This window comes from Amia ocellicauda, chromosome 15, assembly GCF_036373705.1.
Source record: "Amia ocellicauda isolate fAmiCal2 chromosome 15, fAmiCal2.hap1, whole genome shotgun sequence".
Taxonomy (NCBI): Eukaryota; Metazoa; Chordata; class Actinopteri; order Amiiformes; family Amiidae; genus Amia; species Amia ocellicauda.
This window is the reverse complement of record NC_089864.1, coordinates 26,650,542-26,672,540: the sequence shown is the minus strand read 5'-3', so window position 1 is coordinate 26,672,540 and position 21,999 is coordinate 26,650,542. Positions and strand designations below refer to the sequence as shown.

Below are 21,999 nucleotides of genomic sequence, written 5' to 3'. Positions count from 1 at the left end.
GCCTACCACCAATTAATAGACATCCAGATCAGGTAAAAATAACACATTAATAAGCAAATGCCTTAAAAACTACACTACACTGACATTATCAAATACCTCCTCGGCCAATATTATCAACCTGTAGTGTTTGTATATTTTATTTTCTCAGTTATATTTATGCTTTAATGTGATTGACTGTTTGCATAAGTGGCATCAATCCATTTTATGTCATTCTCTATGACAAGAGAAAGTGTGATTGTTTTGAAATTAAGAACCTGGACAATGTTTAATAGTTAAAGCATGGAACTAAAGAGAAGTGGACTTTATTTTCAAATGGGTATAACAGTTTAGTGTTTTGCTGGGCATAGCCGTTAAGACCTAAGGACTTGAGATGTCTGGCCAAGAGTTGAACAGAGTACAAGTACTGAATGTATGTTTGACAGAATACAGAATTAAAATGAATAGTTCAGTAGGAAAAATAACAGGGAAACCACAAGGAAAGGTACCGACTATGAACACTCTGGCATCTATGAGTGCTTTTAAATTATGCCTTTTCAAACCTCTGCCTGAGAAGTTTATTTTTTTGTATTCCTGTGGAGGACAACCAGGATCTAATAATAGTGAACAGACCTACTTAATAGCTGACAGCTTGGCACGCTGTGATTATACAGGGGAGATAGCGGCCACTTTCTTTATGCAAGGAGGCTTGCTCTGGAGGCCAGGAGTGGTGAGTTGGTTTTTATGTAAAATTATGTGTTTTAATTACCATAATTTAGAAATCCAGACAGAAAATAAATAGCTGCTAGCATGAGGGTTCTCTCGATCTTGTTCCACAGCATATTCTTCAGCAGGTATGTGCAATATGACAAAGATAAATGTGTATGGGTCACGTGTAACATTTCAGTGAAAGCTAATTAACATATTTAATAGGGCGAAGACTACACAGAATAAAGTAGAATGAGAATTAGGGGGATAATAGCTTTTTTTTTTTTTTCTTCTCCCCAACACCTCACCATTTTCGCCCTTGTAATTATATTGTAAAATCCAATGTATTGTTTTGTTATATATTATGTTTATAATACGTAGTTCTGAAACAATAGCTGAGACTAAACCATCACGTGTGGGAATATCAGGTGGCAGCTGACATGTGTTTGTCTGATTTTATTACTGATAGGCACGTATGGAATTTGTTCAACATTGATACGTGTGGGTCCGGTTTTCTGCAGGCCTCAGTGCGATGCTGCAATAGTGGACTGCAGCGAGACATCATATCGCATCCTGGCAAGGGTGTTCCAAGGTCCTTATTGTATAATGTGGCGTTGCAGGGGCACGTCAGTTTCTGCTCGTCTCGTCTGTGTGAATTCTTATTTTAGAACTGGTCCTGTACTCTCCGATCAGTGTCACTCCTCCAGCTTTGGGATATTTGGTACCTTTTGTGACAGTTCTCTAAATTGAGCAGTGTGACCACAACATGGGGTCCAGTCCCTCTTTAATTACATGCATTGTGAAGGTCGGTTTTATTTGCTTCCCTTTGTTCCCCTACCATGGCACTACCTGCTTTTGAGAACTTAAGCTGCCATGTAAACAACTGTACAACAATGTCACAGGGAGGCGCCATTCATAGGCAAACCTTCCCATGCTCCATGGGGCTTCATTACTCTCACTGCAGTTTATTCAGAGATGCTTGGCCATTTCATCAGTGGTTCAATGAGATTTGATGGTGTTTACTTTGCCTTACATGTTGGTGTATTGATTTATACCATTGGTAGAGATTGTTGGGTTTAAGGTTGGTTTTGCCGTGAATATTGTTCTAGTCTAACTATAATGGTAGTTTGAGTCTAAGGATACCATACTTGTCAACCCTGCATGAAGAGCACCTGGGAGATTTTCACAGAATGATCTGGAAAAGCCTGGGGAAATCTGGAGATTAATTTACAGTGAGGGAGGAAGGTATTTGATCCCCTGCTGATTTTGTATGTTTGCCCACTGACAAAGAAATGATCAGTCTATAATTTTAATGGTAGGTGTATTTTAACAGTGAGAGACAGAATAACAACAAAAAAATCCAGAAAAACACATTTCCAAAAAGTTATAAATTGATTTGCATGTTAATGAGGGAAATAAGTATTTGACCCCTTCGACTTAGTACTTGGTGGCAAAACCCTTGTTGGCAATCAGAGAGGTCAGACGTTTCTTGTAGTTGGCCACCAGGTTTGCACACATCTCAGGAGGGATTTTGTCCCACTCCTCTTTGCAGATCCTCTCCAAGTCATTAAGGTTTCGAGGCTGACGTTTGGCAACTCGAACCTTCAGCTCCCTCCACAGATTTTCTATGGGATTAAGGTCTGGATACTGGCTAGGCCACTCCAGGACCTTAATGTGCTTCTTCTTGAGCCACTCCTTTGTTGCCTTGGCTGTGTGTTTTGGGTCATTTTCATGCTGGAATACCCATCCACGACCCATTTTCAATGCCCTGGCTGAGGGAAGGAGGTTCTCACCCAAGATTTGACGGTACATGGCCCCGTCCATTGTCCCTTTGATGCGGTGCAGTTGTCCTGTCCCCTTAGCACAAAAACACCCCCAAAGCATAATGTTTCCACCTCCATGTTTGACGGTGGGGATGGTGTTCTTGGGGTCATTCCTCCTCCTCCAAACACGGCGAGAGCTCCATTTTTGGTCTCATCTGACCACAACACTTTCACCCAGTTCTCCTCTGAATCATTCAGATGTTGGCAAACTTCAGACGGGCCTGTACATGTGCTTTCTTGAGCAGGGGGACCTTGCGGGCGCTGCAGGATTTCAGTCCTTCACGGCATAGTGTGTTACCAATTGTTTTCTTGGTGACTGTGGTCCCAGCTGCCTTGAGATCATTAACAAGATCCTCCCGTGTAGTTCTGGGCTGATTCCTCACCGTTCTCATGATCATTGAAACTCCACGAGGTGAGATCTTGCATGGAGCCCCAGACCGAGGGAGACTGACAGTTATTTAGTTTTGTTTCTTCCATTTGCGAATAATCACACCGACTGTTGTCACCTTCTCACCAAGCTGCTGGCGATGGTCTTGTAGCCCATTCCAGCCTTGTGTAGGTCTACAATCTTGTCCCTGACATCTTTGGACAGCTCTTTGGTCTTGGCCATGGTGGAGAGTTTGGAATCTGATTGATTGATTGCTTCTGTGGACAGGTGTCTTTTATACAGGTAACGAGCTTTAAGAGAGTGCCCCTAATCTCAGCATGTTACCTGTATAAAATACACCTGGGAGCCAGAAATCTTGCTGATTGATAGGGGATCAAATACTTATTTCCCTCATTAACATGCAAATCAATTCATAACTTTTTTGAAATGTGTTTTTCTGGATTTTTTTGTTGTTATTCTGTCTCTCACTGTTAAAATATACCTACCATTAGAATTATAGACTGATCATTTCTTTGTCAGTGGGCAAACGTACAAAATCAGCAGGGGATCACATACTTTTTTCCCTCACTATATGTGCTAAAGGTCTGCGATACGTAAAACACAAACATCACACCACCTCTCTGCAACAATGTCTACTGACTGTGCAGGACCATGTGCAGCTTGCTTTTGCTCGCATAACCAGATTAAAGAAAAACTCTTAATTGATTATGGGATGTATTAGTTTACATACCAATTAGAACTCACCTATGCTCAAAGTGACCAAACAATCTCATACCAAAGGATACAACCACTTTCGGTACACACAGAGGGTGGAAGAGAAGGTAAGGTGCCAAGCATACTGGAGTCACAATGTCCTCATATCAGAGAAAATACCCCAACAGTTTATGAAGAATCAATGAAAATCATATTTAGGATAAAGTATAGGTAAAGGCAACATGATTACAAGGCAAGATGGGAGGTAACACAAGGCTATATTTGGACAAATGGTAAAACAGACCATACATTACTATTAATGTACTGTTTTGTATTGTTTCTCTTTGTTTTGTATACCTTTAATCTGGATAAATATCATTCATTGTTATGTGTTATATATGAGTTCTCAAAATGTGTCCATGTGGGAGGGGGGGCACCAACACTATTTTGTCATTTTTCTGAACACTTACAGAGCTGTCAGGTGCATCAGTTTGGTGACAGATTCCTGTACACAATATTTCAGTCCAATATTGTATAGCGATCAGGATTTTTTTTCTCCGGCAATGAATGAAGTGGCACCCTCCAGTGGCAAACTTTGCTGATTCAGGGAATTCAGCATGGCTTTGTGTGCACACTACTGACTCCATTAACATGTTACATTTTGGGAGTTAAAAGCAATTGAATGCATGCAATTCCTGATTATGATCCTGTCTAATGTACTCTTCTAGTTACCCTGTATATGTGCATGTGCATATATAACTATGTACCATATATGAAATGTGATCCAGCCTTAAATGAGCATTGAGACGTCTGGAAATGTGCCCTTTCATTAAAAGCAAAGTGTTGATTTTGAAAAAAGGGAAAGAAAAAACAGAGTCCTGGCTTTAAGAGAAGGACTCATAAGTCTCATGAGGAATGATCCTGCATGTTTTGAGCCACTGGCTATACCTTTTCTGCAATGTGAGAGTTTCCAAACAGTATTTGACAAACCACAATGCTTCCATCCTCTTCTGTTTTTTTTTTTTTTTTCTTTCTAGGAGTATTTAAGCCTTTTTATCAACTATATTAATTCTATATCAATGTTATTAGTATCCCTGTGCAAATACAACATATATCTTCTATCTAGATAGATATAATAAACAGCATTGCAGAATTTGTGTTGTGGTCATTATTGCACTCGTCCAGCTCCTGCAAAAATTTGCTGCATAAACCTGAATTATAGCCGGGAATGACGCCTGGTCCAGCAACTCTTAATTACTCTTCACCTTCATCCCTTCCCTTAGTGTGAGCTGTCCTTCTAGCATGCAGCCACACCAGCTCTCCTCCACACACACACACCCTAGAGCTCTCTGTGCCGCTCTCTGAAGCAGACCTAATCCCTGTGTCTGTGTTTGTCTGTGTGTGTTTGTGTTCCTTGCCTTTGGGCAGATGGAGGAGCTCATGGCAGCCATGGAGAAGGTGAAGCAGGAGTTGGAGTCCATGAAGGCCAAGCTGTCGTCCACGCAGCAGTCCCTGGCAGAGAAGGAGGCCCACCTGACGACTCTGCGGGCTGAGCGCAGGAAGCACCTGGAGGAGGTTCTGGAGATGAAGTAAGAGGGCTTAACTCATTCTGCTTGTTAACTGGGAAGCTTCAGAAGCACAGCTTAAGTATTTGATATATATTAATAAAAAAAATGTACGCATGTAGTTAAAGCAGTCCAAGGTTTCTCCAAGGAATACTACTAGAGGGACCATTAAAGTTGGAGCCGTAGCTACAACTTGAGGTCAATGATGAAGCCTTTGACTTTCAATAACATTATTCCAAACATAAAAGGTACAATATCTTCTTTCTTTGACAGAGCCCATCATTATTCATAACGTTGTGTTTAGTTGTACTCATTTTTTATCATAGTTATTTTTAAAACCATAACATTTAATGTAACTGGTTCCAACACAAATGGCCGTTTGTGGTTTATTCAGTATTCATTTTCCTTGCCCCTCACAAATTTATAAAAAGCAGACTTTATTCTTCTTTTTCAGTGATTATTTTTACAGCAGTGCTTTCTTGGGTCACTGTGTGTGTATTTTATACACCACATGGAGAAGTCACAAAAGAAAATAAAAATAAATTGTTCCATTGTGCATAGCTGCCCTGCACTGGTGCAGATTAAAATAAGATGCAAGTTAAGAGAGAGTCTACCATGCTGTTCCCTTCCTGACAGTGCAACCAAAGCATTATTATTGATATTACTATAATGCATTTCATTTAGCATATTTCAATTTGACCAGAAGTCCAAGGGAACTCATAATGATTACAGTAATCAAAGTGCAAGTGCATTATATTTGTTTTAAGTTACATAGTACACTGCAAAGTACAGTAGTTTACAGTATGCAATACAAATCTCTATGTACTGAAAGGTAGAAACACTGTAACAACATGGGGCACAGAATGTTCTTATTAGATGAACTTGGATTTGCCATTGATAATGAAAGCCAGTTCTAGTGTTTCAATCAAGTATCGAAATAAAGGTCCTTTATTTCAGCATTTACTCTTAACCATTATTATAGTAATGCTAAAGTTATTAGATCATTCTCAGACTTTGAGTTAATAATAGTCAGATTAAACAAATATGGTGTGAGTTTTTATGCGGTTTGTCATAAAAATGTACTGGTAACTGACAAATTACAGCATTTTATTTGATCATAAAACAATATGATTTTATCTCCCTCGTAAAAACATAGCTTGATGCGTCTCGGCCTGTACTGTTTAGTGCAAAACCTATATACTCCAGTCTGGTCCCCAAAGAGATTTCCCTTTGAAAAACCCTAATTAGCTAATCATTGTCCTTGATTAGTTTAATCAAGAACAGGAGTACAGTACAGATGCAATCTGTTCATTGAAAGTAATTGAAAAGTTATTAAATTCAGTTTTGTTTTAGCTATGTGTTTTTTTGTTTGTATTTTTTTTTTTTTTTTTTTTAATCATTGGTGTGTCCATAATAGTTTATTGACAATCTGCACATTTGATGACTGCCAGAGGGATGCTGAAGTCAGGTTTTAGAAATGCGCACACTATCTGGGGCCAAAGATTCATGGTGCTGGTCATGTCTTCAGTTTAAGTATGTGATACAGAAACCAATAAATCATTTACTTAGGGTCTGCCATGTGCCGAGCATAACGTGCCCATCAGTTTCCAGTCAAGCCACTTGGCTGAAGAGCAATAACGTTTTCTACTTGATGTGATGGATAATGCGTCTCACGCACTGGATTCCAGTAAGGTCTGAAGCGCCAGGCTGTTCTTAGAAGTCAGGCGCGTTGGTATCAGGGGACCCACTTGGACATAAGGCCACTGCCTCCTGAGGGAGCTCATAGAAACGCAGCCTCTCAGTCTGCTGGCAGGGATGGTGGTGGTCTGATTTGCATGGCCATTTATGGTTGGTTGCTTGTGCCTTCACAGAAATGGATAAGCGTGCCCCTCAATGAAGTCCTAGTTTGTAACTTTGAATGTTCTAAGAATTATTGATCTCTCACCACCCTGGCAATGGCAGTGGCCTAGTGTAATATGCCAACTTGCTATGATAGCTATACAGTCAGTTATTTTTTGTCACAGTGGAGACTACTCATATTATAAATGCTTTCTTGTTTACTTGTGCTATTGGTCTATCTACAAAGCACTTGATGTTGGGCTCCTAGATGCAGCCACAGAGCTTCTAGACTCTCTTAGATATGTAACTAATTTCCTTGACATTTGTATTAGCTTTTTTGTGATTGATCACAGTCACTGCTGCAGATTGGATTGCTCGCCAGCTGCTTTCTTAGTTGATTATTTCTAATATTCACAAATGAAGAAATAAACCGCTACAGCAAGTCCAATTTTATAGATTAGATTTCATAAACATTATTGGAGCCAGCTACACCACTATTCTCTCTGCTGGGAGGCACTTTTTGGTTTTACTGGTTATGCTTGGAATTATGGGAACTATAGTTTATTCTGTCACTCGATACTTGTAATAATGCAATATGATCAAGACAAATTGATAGCACTACGATTGACTGCAAACATTGAAAAATGAAAGCAGTAATTATACATATAAATGAATGTATGAATTGGATTTCTAACTTAATGCTAAATCTGTATTTGTGTGAAATGAAAGGCATCTCAATTTTATGAGCTTTCTTTGTACCTTTGTACTGCAGTCCAACACAGACTGCAGTGTTGTCTTTCAAATTATATTATTGCACTAGTCTTTGAATTCACTGTTTTGTGCCAGTGCATGACAGCAATGTCTTCCACTTCAGTATTTTACTCTTTAGTTCTAGTTTAAAAACAGAGGATTGCATTTATCGGAAAGAGATCAACATTGTGATATTTAGGTAATAAATGGTAAATCCAATCTATGTTAATTTTGCTGTTATGATACAGAAAGGTGAACTTAGTCTTTCTGCAGGATGCAGTCTGTCCATGTATGCAAATGATTTGTCTTCATGCTTTCCAGAGAAAATTAACTACAAAGATAGAGGCAGCTCTGTGGCAGCAAGATGGGAGTCTTATCTTGGCATAATGTGCTTGAATTAATGCAGCATGTGGGTTGCTATAAAAGTCAATCACTCCCCTTAATATGAAGGAAGCAAAATACTGCTTAGCATAGAACCCCTTCCAAGTGTTGCAATAAAACCTTGAGGTCTGAAGCGCTTAACAGGGAGTCTGTGTATCCCCAACGACTCCAGAAAACCACAAATTTAAAAATAAAAACTTTTGAAACTGGCTGTAAATTTCAAATCGGCCTCAGGGGCTGAGATCAGATTGCTCCTTGGTTGGTTGTGATGACCGAAATGGGGCCAAGGCTAAATAAATAACTGTCGGTCATCGGCTGTGGCAAGAGTTTATCAGACCACTTGTGAGATGTCCGTTGTAGATGTACATGTTTGGATTTGAATGTCTGACCGTGTTGACAAAAGGAGCTGAGATCTCTAGATTCTGCTGTTCTCAACAGTAATAACATATTTGCCAATATGAGGTTTATTCAATGGTGCATGCTGTCCAATGCGGGAGGATTGGAAAAATATTTAAGTTGCCATACACTATTTGTTCTACATGATCTATTGCTCTGTTACAGGGTTGTGCATTTGGGGCATATGACAAATGAGGTACCATTATACCTAGCCACTTAAAGTTCATGAAAGGATTTGCTTCCCAAACCAACCCAAATTAACTGTGGTTAGATCACAATGCTTCACTTTTACTGATACATTTATCTGTAATGAAACATGTTTGTTTTATTAGTTTAAAAGTTTTATTGCAGTTTTATTTTAGGCGGTATAACTGCCATTATCACCCCTCAGTAAGCAGTCTACTACCCTTTTCTAATGTAGTGAAGTCTATCAATAGCGACTTAAAAGGATGTTTTGATCTTTAGACCTGTTTGATAAAGCAGACTTATTCGGTGGAGAATAGCCCACCATGTTTAACAGAATGAGTGACTGATTCAAATGTTATGATTTGATCACATTTTAGGGTATTGCATAAAATGGTTCTAATTAAAACTTTTAAATCAAAACAAATACAACACGGATAGCTGAATTGAGACATTCATGTGGAACGGTGTAATCATAAGCAATTCTAGTTTAAGCATTGAAGAAGTGGAGAAAAGAAGAAAAATGATCTTGAGAGTAATAGCGGTTTTATTTTTTTCTCATTAAGAAACGGTATTGCCTCAAACTCCACAAAAAGGAATATAGATTATAAATAAATGAAGTATTTAATCAACTATTTATAATGTTACGTACTAAGTACTGAAAGCAGGGCAAATGTGTTTTCCCTCCCTCCTGTACTGTGCAGTTGATCTCATGACTGTGTGGAACTGTCCTATTTGTACAGTAAGGTCTCACTATACAGTCTCACTCGTATGCCTTTGTGCAAGTTCTCTTCATGGTGTGCTTTTATCTCTAAAGTCAAATTATACTTACATCTGTTTAACATACACACTAATCTTAAACTTTTGTCACATTGTTCATTTAGAATAAATAACTACGTGGATAATGATTTAGATAATATACTGAATACAACTTTCATTGCAAACTAATATATGAGTACCTTAGAGTTCAGATACAAATCGTTCAAATTCATCTTTTCAGTGCTTCAGATGACAAGTACATTTCAGGTTTCTCTTTTTAGTAAGATTATGTGTGGTTTAAGGCTTAGGGGATGTCGTTTTTCCTGTTTTCAATGTAGAAAAACGTCGAGCAATAGTATGACCGCACACTCTCTGATTATCTCTAATTGACATAGTTATTGCATTACAATACGAGTGATCTAATAAACAACTTGTGGTTGCAACATTTTTATTTTTCTAAAATTCAAAATGTAAAGTAACTCTAGGATCATTTGACTGCATGGCCCTTCTCCTTGTTTATTTTGGTTATTTTCCTTTGGATTGTACCTAGTTTACTGCAGTTCAGATCAGCACAGCAACTTATGTTTGAGCAAAGCAAAATAGCTGAAAAATCTGGAATCTGAAATACAAATGAACCGCCAAGGACTAAGCTGCTATTCCAACAAAAAAATGGCTTTTTTTTTTTTACCCTCAATTTTTTATTTCAAGTTGTTTTTAATAAAGAGTTTAAGGTTTTATTCTGAAATACATTATTATTTTGATAGAGAACAAACTCTTAATTAGAGTTTGAAACTTGGACCTTCATCCAGATGTTTAGAGTTGGCCATCACTGTTCAGCTCTCCTGGGGTTATGCACTGGGAAAAACCTGCAGCTATGAATACTGCTTGTGGCGACTGAGTGAAGAAGACTTTTATAAGAAGGGAAGTCTGGGCAGGAAGCAGGGGAAAGCAAAGGGCTTCCAAAAGCTATAAAAGTGACAAGAAGCTGATTAAGGGAGAGACGGCACTGCTCCTGCCTTGAAATTAGTTGTTTCTTGTCAAGTCTGAAAAATTGTGCCTTTGCCCTGGCTCTTGAAACTGAAGGCCACTTCTCCTCAGCACACAAGCATCTGATCAGCAAGAGCGCAAAGCAGTTTGTGTTGCTAACAGAGGACTTTTCAAGCTAAGGTGTTTAGAAACAGAGCAGGGTTCAGCCAAAGGAGGATGGATTGGATCAGCCTTTAGGGGAGCACTCAAATGTGTCAGTGCAGGTGGGAGTGGACTTCATTTATTTGTGTTTAATGAAACAGTGTACAACCTGGAGGTCAGAATCTGAAGTTGGCTGGTTTTCTGCCCTGAGGAAAAAATGCTCTTGGAGTTCCAAATGAATTTGGGAGTGCCAGCCCCAAGGTTTCATGGTTCCTGCTTCCATGGCTGCCTATCCTGTGACCTCCCTCAAGTGTTAATTCAGTCCCTGCCTACAAAGCGCCCATTGACTGTTCTCAGGGCAGGTGAAAGGGCTTGCCCAGTTTGTCTCCTGTGAGTGAGCGTCGGCTTTAGGGCCCTTAACGACCAAAGAGAGAGTTATTAAATAAAGGTGATACATTCTGTGCTTAGTTAGAACAATAACAAAAGAATGAAAATGTGAGGATTAAGGTGGATTCTGGTGATCGCATATGGTTGGCATTTGAAAACTAATATTGTAACACTGTCTGTTCAGACCATTATGCATAAGCAACAGAACTGAAACATCATCTAATCAGCTTTTTCTATTGGGTAGCATGCTTTTCCTTTACCATTGGATCAAAGAGGAAAGGTTTATAATACTTGATAAAAGAATTAGGCTCTGCATTCACACTATATATCACTATATGATAAAGCAAGCAAAAATTTAGCGATTGGCTGTATACCTAGAGCATTCTGTATTGTTTCTGGGGACACAATGACGAGTGCAACAGGCTTAATACATAGATTCATTACATAGATTCATGATTTAGGTTTTGTATAATTACACTCTTAGAATAAATTTTATTTCACACTGGCACTGTGTGCCATCAAAACATCAGTGTAATGACCAACATGGATTGTCCAAAAAAGGACACACTGTGTTTCATACACATTATTTGATTAAGAACAACACATTTTTTTTTTTTTGGGGTCTCTGAGTTATAAGACCGATTTCCTTTCACAGTCATATGTTAATCTTAGCCTACTGGGTAACCATTTATAGCCTGTTAATGTACTAAACAAGATTGTATTTAATCCATTTAATCACTAATATTTGTTAGTGTATCAAGCATTAGAACAAATATATAGAAACCAATCCTGATGTCTTAGTTTGTGAAAAATAAACACAAAAACGCTACAAATATATTTACTGTTATTATGCACAGTGTGAAAAACGTGTACAAATGTAAATTTTATAAATACATTTGTCTGTATTATACATGTATAATTTTTACATTTTTTTATATAAAATGTATTTTATTGATTTATATAATAAGATGGGATAAGGAAAATGTTATGCTGCAAGCAGACAACCTGGAAAGAGAGCGTTCTTTATTTGGGGGTGTTATTTAATTATTTTGCACGATTCTAGGATTTGTTTCTGTGGGACCAATTAGGCTGATTAGAACTCACTTTATCATGTTTCACCAAAGTGTAATGACACTTCAGTCGCACACTTTTTTCTTTCCGTGCACTTTTGGAAGGAGCACAATTGTGACACGTCATGAATGTGTTTAATCATGATAGTGCAATTTAAATGTGCATGTAATTACCCCCACAATCTCTGATTCCATTGATTGTGAGAGGATAACCTCTAACAGCATGCTCTAGCAACCAAGCCATCTGTATTTACCTGTCTGTCAGTTCTCTCTTCTTAAATAGGCTTGTCGTTACCTGTGTAACATTTGGCACATGAAGTTGCAGTGCTACAGTTGTGCATAATTCTAAATCTCAATAGGTGTCCTTAATTAGGAATACTGTACTATATAATAGACGTTCTTCAGATTTTTAACTGAAAGTCAGTATATAACAGGAACAAATGTTTTGCGTGATTAATCCATTAACAGGAATCCAGCTCAATTTAAATATTTTGTTACAGAGAAATAACATTTTCTCTTTGCAGTGAAACGCATTAATGCATCTACTGTCTCTGTCCACTTCACTAAATTAAAATGGTATATTTGTACTATAATAAACTTTTTCCTTGCTCATTCTCCTTTTTCATTTTGCTCAACCAAGATGCATCTGTTTCCCCCGTTCTTTATTCTTTTAGCTTAAAAAAAGTATTTCCCCAGAATTTAAAAAAAATATATATATTTTACGATCGCTGAGCGTTACACACACGTTAAGCTTCACATCACAAAGTTAAGAATTAGGTTCACTGGAATATTTGTTTATATATATTTTTCTTGTTACCTGTCGTCAGGAGGGGAAGTCCTATTCAATGTTAGATTTAGAATGGAGGCTCACAATGAACAGAATTTGTGATCCTTACCCTGTCTGTTCCCTTGCACTTGCTTGTGGGAATGTCTTAATGAACTCATTTATTGAACTCTGTAAATGCAGGCAAGAGTGCAAGACTTTAGCGTGCAGCAAATAAATCACTCTCATAAGCATTGAACATTACTCAAGGCAATGTGGATTGAGGGCTTAACAGAATGAAGCTCAAACGAAAACATTATTGTATCTGATTGCTCTATATGGCAAGTTTAATGTGGTGTATAGAACAGCCATCCATTCCAAAGTCCTGACAGCATGGTGTACGAGACGGATAGAGATCCCAAATGTCATAAAATATAATGTGCGGAGACACTCGGCCTTGCCTGCAGAAATGTTTTCCAATTTGGAAGGAGACATGGCTGGAATTCTTACTGTTCTTGTCCGAGAACTAAAAAATATGCATATGTCAAACCAACAACCAAACTCAGTAGTAGTAGAAATAATAATAAAAGTAATAATAAATATCCACACAAATACTGAAATGGAGCAAAATCAGGCATTATCAATATTTAAATCTGTAGGTTAATTTTATACCTTGCTCTTGCAAGCGTTTTAAGTTTGTGAGGCTTTTATTTCTGAGAGGTCAAGATGTTTTTCGAGGTATTTGTGTACCCACAAACCTACAGAGCTATTAAGGAAACCAGCATTTTTTTTTAAAAAGGAAATAAATTACAAATATGAAAAATACATACTTCCTTCACAATCTTAGTGATTTTTAAGTCACAAAATAGTCCTTAACAACTGAAGATTTACCTGCCTATAAAACACACTTATTGTAAATTACACAAATCTTGTTTTATAGTACATTAACAGTAATTGATGTTGTCATATGTTTGCACAGCCCAATAGCAAATTGTTTGAGGAAATCACTGCTGTCAAATAGCGGTTGCATTAGGAGCGCTGAAGTATTCTTGTGGCGAGTGGCTGGAGAGAACAGTGAGGTATTTGCTTTTGCTGCAACTGAGAGGTGAGTGCTAGTGCAGCAGGGGGAGGAAGTGACCCTAGTTAACCCCCCTGATTTTGTTGGGAATGTGTTAATATGAACAGGGCAGGGCTCAGTCCGGGTGCTGGGGAGTGCACATGGGGGGATGCGGGTTTCTGGACTTGTTTATGACCGCAGGCGTGAAACAGAAACACCTCTATCACCATCCCCAGCTTTTCAACTGTGAGATTAAAACCAGTCACTCTGAATCATCCCAGGGAAATAAACATTGATCATGTAGAGGCTGGAAAAATACACTTACTGCAGATAGAAGAATGGTTTGATGTAATTATCTTTGGATTAAGACGTGCCAGAGAAATCAGAATCTCATCTTGGACAATTGAATTATTTTAGAATAGAAAAACATTGCCACTGCAGAACTTTGTACTGATATTGTTCATTGTAGGATTGCAGTTGAAAAAACAAAAACAACAATGGAAACAGAAGTTTCCCCAAATCTCTTCATAGAGTACATTTTAAGCAAAATGAATAAACACAGCTAGCCCAGAAACTTGAAATTATAAAGCCACAGATATATCCTCCCTAAGGGCCAGAAAATATATACCTTATATAAAGTAGATTTGTATTTTTCATATATAGACATTGTGTTTCATTGAATAAGAGTGATTGCATGAATGCATGCTATTGACAGGTTTGAAGACACAATATTACCAAAAAAAAAAAGGTTAAAACGTGTAGTAATCGAATGTGACGCGAGATGTTTCTTGTGTGGAAGGGAAAGGCTTCAGGGTATAGACATACTGAAGAATATGGGACTTTGATTGTAAGACACTATTTGCAGGTTGTCCAAAGAAACCGAATACTTTAAGTTAGGGACCCTGTACAGTATTTCAAACGTATGTGTTCTGTGGGTGGAGTGGGAATGGTATGTATGTGTGGGATTATCCATGTTCTAATCATTTAAACAGAATTAACAGAATGATCAGGCATGTTTGAAATGCACTGTGATCACTGAGCAGGATAGTAAACATGTCGATGTGTTTGTGACAGAAACTGTCAGTACGAACCGCGCTAACTCAGATGCACTGACTTGAAGACTTGCTTACAATTTCACAGTACCTGTAGGGGCAACAGCAGTGTTCCCATGTCCAGAAGATAAAACATTTATCTTAAGAATAAAGTAGTTGATTTATTATTAATAATACTTTATCATTAATTATTATGACTCTAATATTTAATTTAAAATGTACTTCTGTGCTATAGGTAGGGGGTTAGTCACTTTGTCCAGCAATGAAAAAAAAATATGGAAAAAAAAAAAAAAAAATATATATATATATATATATATATATATATATATATATATATATATATATATATATATATATATATATATATATACCTCTAAAATACTGACATGAATGCAGAATAGGAGGAGTGTGTGTGTGTGTGTGTATCAGTCAGTGGGGGGCCAGTCTGGAATACACATTGAAAGGTCAGATGTGGAGATGGAAAGCAGAGGATAGATCGGTGGAAATTAATCTGGTGTCCATCGCTTAATGAAAACTGCAACTGTCTCCTCATCGTTTCCCATGGACCCCTGAAACCGAGGGTCAGACAGTAGTCCATATTTCTTATCCACGGCAGGATGGCTGCTCTTTTCCACAGACTGTCCCTTGGACCTGCTCCAGGAGACTCCCTCACAGCTCCATCAGCCCGCTGAGGTAAGGCATCTGTGTAGATTCAAGCCCATGTGCATCACATGGTCCCACTGCAATCGCCTGGTCTCCTCCTTCAGTGCAGTCCATCACTTTAAATCAAATAACCAGCCATTGAATATGAGACATTGTTTTTGGTTTTAGTTTCCATTACACTGGAAGATGAGGCTTCTCAGGCACTACAGTACTAAAGTTTTCCTGTAAAATGTCCTTGCAGTCAACTTCAGAAGATACCTTCGGAGGCTGTTTTGGTTTAAATAGTTTAATCGTGATGTTGGGGGACAACTGTTTAAGAAACCAAAAATAAAGGAATACAGCATTTGGAAATTCGGGAAGAATGTAGTGCAATTTGTTAAAGCATTTGCTGAAGTGCTAGGCTTTAAAGTACTGCATACAGGGATTCTTAAAGTAGCATTCTAGAATACATTTAGGTCCAGACTTTCTGCATTTTGTTTTCTGCCCATGGGCCATAGAAGGATACCTAAAAAGTAATGGAGTTAGCAATACAAATGTATCTTTGCAGGAAATCTTTGGGTTTCTCAGAGCCCCAATGATTGAAGGAGACTACAGGTTGTTATACACCGATCAGCCATAACATTATGACCACTGACAGGTGAAGTGAATAACACTGATAATCTCATTATCATGGCACCTGTCAGTGGGTGGGATATATTGGGCAGCAAGTGAACATTTTGTCCTCAAAGTTGATGTGTTAGAAGCAGGTAAAATGTGCAAGTGTAAGGATCTGAGCAACTTTGACAAGGGCCAAATTGTGATGGAGAGACAACTGGGTCAGAGCATCTCCAAAACTGCAGCTCTTGTGGGGTGTTCCCGGTCTGCAGTGGTCAGTACCTATCAAAAGTGGACAAGGAAGGAAAAGCGGTGAACCAGCGAGAGGGTCATGGGCGGCCAAGGCTCACTGATGCACGTGGGGAGTAAAGGCTGGCCCGTGTGGTCCGATCCAACAGACGAGCTACTGTAGCTCAAATTGCTGAAAAAGTGAATGCTGGTTCTGATAGAAAGGTGTCAGAACACACAGTACATCGCAGTTTGTTGCGTATGGGGCTGCGTAGCCGCAGACCAGTCAGGGTACCCATGATGACCCCTGTTCACTGCCAAAAGCACCTACAATGGGCATGTGAGCATTTGGCCTCCAAATTCCCCAGATCTCAATCCAATCGAGCATCTGTGGGATGTGCTGGACAAACAAGTCCAATCCATGGAGGCCCCACCTCGCAACTTACAGGACTTAAAGGATCTGCTGCTAACGTCTTGGTGCCAGATACCACAGCACACCTTCAGAGGTCTGGTGGAGTCCATGCCTCGACGGATCAGGGCTGCTTTGGCGGCAAAAGGGGGACCTACACAATATTAGGCAGGTGGTCATAATGTTATGGCTAATGACATAATATTAGGTGCAGTGTACATTTAAACTTCTCCAATTTATAATGCACATTGAGTCTGTCACTCACACACCTGTGCTAAGACATTTTCTTTGGAGAGGGCAGAGTTAGCAGGATGCTTGGTGAGACTTAATTAGACATTGGAGACCTGAGAGGAATAATGCCATATTTCAGTCAGGTGGCTGATAAGATGAAAGATGAGAACGGTGTCTGACTTGGTTTGATGAAGCTTGCCCCGTTTCTCCAGGCCAAGGAAAATAAAAGATGGAGTTCATCCAGAATCCTCAGGTTTTACCTTCAAAATGTATTAAATGGATTATTTTGGTCACGGTCTAGGTTCTTTGAATATATTAGCTGTTGAGTCAAAGGCTTTATTTTATCCTGAGGGTGACAACGTGAAAATAAATCATGTTGGGGAATATGCAGCATGTAGTCTAAATGCCAGATTATCTCTCTCTGTGTCTAGCACACTCTGGGTTTGTAACAGCAATTCAGTACACCACACAGATGAATTCAACCAATTTAAAATAGACAGGGAAATCAGTGTAGGTCAGATGAAGGGAGTATGAATTAAAATGTAGTCAGTGTCGAGCCTAATTAGCTTCCTTTCCATAGAATAGTGCCATAGGGTCTTCATTGTCCTCAAGTAGTCCAGTCAATGCTTATGTTCAAAATATAGGATCTCCTGTAATAGTGTCTTCAGGCGCCATATTGGGGTGATGGTTTGTGATGTGTTCATGCAGACAGTGCCATTCCAACAGTTCCACCAATATCACTTTCAGCTACATCCTCATTCACCTTAAATGCCTCCCTTCCCATCAATATTAACGAGGCCCAGCCATTGCCAAGCTTCTGAAATCCAAGGATGCTTTTCTTCAAGGATGATCCATGAGGGCAGACTGCGGTGTGCCGAGGACCTTCAAGTAGAGGAGCAGCGGTCAAGGTACACCTGAAAAATATCTGCCTTCTTCTGGCTAACAATCAAGCTGAGCCTCGCACTGAGAAAAAAGATCATGACTTGAAGAAGAAAAGAAAAGAAAAAAAAAAAAATGATCAGAGGGGTGTGCCAGAAAGATGGTTTGTATTCACAGTTGCTGATCCATATGAAAAGTGTATGAAATGCTGGCTGCGGTCTGGGAGCAAGCTGAAACCTGGCCAACTGTCATCGTGAGCTCTTATTACTCTGCAAGAATTGAAACAGACATCCTGAGAGTTTTCTTTTAATGGCTCTGTAAACAACAACGCTGAAAACATTTCGCAATGTTTGCCTGTGCAAAGAAAAACTCCTGCCAGCCCAGCACTAGCATTGAGCCTGCTGCAGTTTTGAATACTCCTCCCTGATTTACCTTGTTCTAGACTGTAGAGATTTATACAGACTACATAGCGCTGTTGATTTAAAGTTATCTACAAGCTTGGAAGATTAGTGTTACCCGTTTTGTTTTGTTTGTTTGTTTCCAGATCTCAATTATTTAAGTCCTAAGTTCCAAACTAAAATCAATATACATTTATTTCAATCAAAGTAAAAAGAAGTCTTGTATACAGTAGAGCCCAGGACTCCTTCTTGGCAGTGTACAAAGTTAGGTCCTACTCTTGTAAACTGTAAGCCTGTTTGAGGCCATACGATTTAGTATGCATTAAATATTTACCACGGTGGTGTTAACACCCGTTTTGAAGGTGCCAAATAAGTGACGAGTCCCTACAAGTATGTTAAAGTTTTAATTTTGGTATGATGAGTTTTGTTGCTGCCCCCCACTCTCCCCCTTTATTTGGTAAAACTAAGCTTGGCGAAAGCTTGGTAGGCCTTATGAATACGACTCCTGGTGAGCTTTTTAACTGCTGAACTTTCACTGCTAGTTAAGCACGGACACTGACTGGTAGCTGAGCCTCAGTAGGTGGTGGGTTGAGGCAGAGAGCCTCTGATTGTTTTCTTGTCACATCCCCTGAAGCACCGGACCACCCAAATCACTGCGAGATGTTTGGGCCACGTGGAATACATTTGAGTTGCAGTCCGGCGCTGGCCTTTCCAAAGACTGTAAAGCTGATATGGTGCTCTCTAGAGTGCTGAATCCCTTTTTTTTTTTTTTTTTTTAAGCAAAGCTCAGCTGCAGGGGAACTAGGAAGACCCTCTGAGCGGGAGCAAAACCTGGGCTCCACATGTAGAACACATCACCGAGGCTTGGGACAGCCAGCAGTCTCGTATCGGAGTGGGTGTAACGAGATGCAGAATTTGCTCCGCTGTCCCTCTGATATTTATGAGGTTTAACCTTTGCACTAAATTGTATACAAGAGCAGCCGTACATTTATTTATGGATAGTGGGGGGTGGGGGTTGTGGAGCGGGGGGATAGGGCATGGAATTGATCAGGGAGAATTTATATGGTGCATTCCTTTAAAGGACAGGAGACTTAGCTTGATGACCTATGGCAGCCGTATTTCACTGCCTTTTTTTTCTTTTTGGTTTTTCCCTGCTTCCTAGAGGAAATCATACACTTGGTGCACCTTTAAATATTAGTTTAGTCTCAAGGAGAGTCTTGTAAATGCAGTATTTATTCCTCCACCCCCTCATTTTTTTATTTTTTATTTTTTAAAGAAGAAAGGAAAGATCTGAATATTTGATTGAGTGCTGTCAGTTTGTAAGAGTTGTTTATGTATGTATTAATTTATATATTTTTGATTTTGGTTGCCGGAAAAACACTTTTTTAGGTGGGTTTGAGGGTATTAATTGAAATGGAAAAGAGGAAAAAATAAAAACATTTTTTGACAGAATGTAGAGATCAAAAACATGCTGGAGATAAGACTGATATGAATAGACTTTTGTCATATCTTGTATTTGTGCTGCTGTTGTTTCTCCGATTGTGTTTATTTTTGTTACTCTTTTAGTACACTGTGCCTTAAAGAAGTTATTAGTGTTCTGGAAACTGAATAATAACAATAGGTACCAAGTTTATATGTAAAATTATGCGTAAGCGACATGCAGCTATTTTAAAGATTTTACTGAGTTACAGTTCATATAAGGAAAATTAAATAAATGCATTGGGCCCTAATCTATTGATTTCAAGTTTTGAGGGAGTGTGCAATTGGCCTGCTGACTGCAGGAACATCCACCAGAGCTGCAGTCAGGTCTGGACCCTGGTGAGGATGACAAGCTACAGATGAGCTTCCCCAAGATGCTTTCTGACCATTTGTGCAGTTCATCAGCTGTCCGGGTGGCTGGTCTCAGATGACCCCGCACGTGAAGAAGCCAGATGTGGAGTCCTGGGCTGGGCTTGTACACATGGTCTGCGGTTGCGAGACCATTTGAACGTACTGCCAAACTCTCAAAAACGACGTTGGAGGTGGATTATGGTAGAGAAATGAACATTACATTATCTGGCAACAGCTCTGGTGGACATTCCTGCAGTCAGCATGCCAATTGCACACTCCCTCAACACTTGAGACAGCTGTGGCATTCTGTTGTGTGGCCTTTTATTGTCCCCAGCATAAGGTGCACCTGTGTAATGATCATGCTGTTTAATCAGCTTCTTGATACGACACACCTGTATGGTGGATGGATTATCTTGGCAAAGGAGAAATGCTCACTTAACAGGGATGTAAACAAATCTGCTCACAGAATTTGAGAGAGACGAGCTTTTTGTGCTTATGGACATTTTTAATTTCAGCTCATGAAACATGGGACCAATGCTTTACATGTTGCCTTAATATTTTTGTTCAGTATATTCTCATCACTATTAAAATGAAAATGTTTTTATTGTTTGTTTTTTCTCAAGATAATATACAGCATAGTTGCTTTAAACTGGGGAGCTGTGTTGCCACCTACGCAAATCAACTGTGCGACACATGTATCCTTTAAAGAAAGACATTTAATAATCAAGGCTATTCCTTAGAAGTATTGATGGCTGGTCATTGTTAAAGGCTGTGTAACAAGTATTGAGGCCTTGAGTAACTATTGAAAAAGCTGCTTACAGTCTTCAAGGCCATCGACCCTTCAAAACCGAAGTCAAATGAGCTGTGGGTTTTGACCAAGCCCTGTTGTCATAGCAGCAGTCCATAAAGGAGCCTGCAGATGTTGTGGTCAGCTGTGGTGCTCGGTCTGCGTTGCAGTGGGAATTATTTCTGTGGAATTTAAGTGAGATCATACTCTTCTCTCCTTTTTTCTTTTGGGAATCCAGCTCAAGTAGACTGTTCTTTCTTTTTTATTTGGTCAATTTTCACAAAAGTAAATGTTATTAATAAGGCAAAACTTAAGGAAGCCAAGAGAAACATCAATTTTCAAGCAAATTATAAAAATAATTGAGAGAGAGCATGAGCTCCACTAGGAAGTTAATTTGTGTCACTAGGTGCTTTTACACTGCTATTTCTGATCCAGATCAAATGCATCGGAACATTTGATCAGGATCAGTGGTGTTGTGTTTATACTGCCATTTGATCAGGATCAACTTTCAGCCGCCACAGGGGTCCTGCATGCACACCAGCACGCAAGTCCAAACTTCATTATATGCATAGAAAATTAATTTGCTAACGTGGAATAAGTTACTTTTAGCAGCCGAAGCATTGAAAATAAACATACGATTATATATTTTTGCTAACATAAAATAACAAGCCATTTACTATTAATTTTGGCTATTTTATTTATATTACACACAGTAGGGAAGTGTTCTCCTATCTCCTCCACTGATGCGCAGGTGTTTGTCTGCCGCGTTTACACTGCCAGGATTAAATGCTACTAATGCATTTGATCCAGATCAGAAATGCCAGTGTAAAAGTGCCTACTGTAGCCCTTTGTAACTCCTTTGTTTTCTGCCCTGGAGGCATTTTAGGTACTTACAAGTAATTTGCAGTTTTTATTAATGTGTTTCCTGTATTGTTGATGGAGTTTGAGTGGTTTTGTTTACTTTGTCCCCACTGTCTGGCTGTATTTTTTCAGTGCTCTAGATCCACCAAGAATGTTGTGTACAATTTTTCACCAAAATATGGTGAAAGCCTGGGTTTAGTT

At 39.0% G+C, this 21,999-nt stretch overlaps 1 protein-coding gene across 1 annotated transcript in view; it reads left to right on the top strand.

Moving 5' to 3' along the window:
- The window catches only part of LOC136771956 (ELKS/Rab6-interacting/CAST family member 1), a 315,148-nt gene that overhangs the window by 177,997 nt on the left and 115,152 nt on the right, over positions 1-21,999 (top strand). The window contains exon 14 of the mRNA XM_066724547.1: positions 5,017-5,177. Coding sequence (XP_066580644.1) covers positions 5,017-5,177 — 161 coding nt within the window. The remainder of the gene's footprint in view (positions 1-5,016; positions 5,178-21,999) is intronic.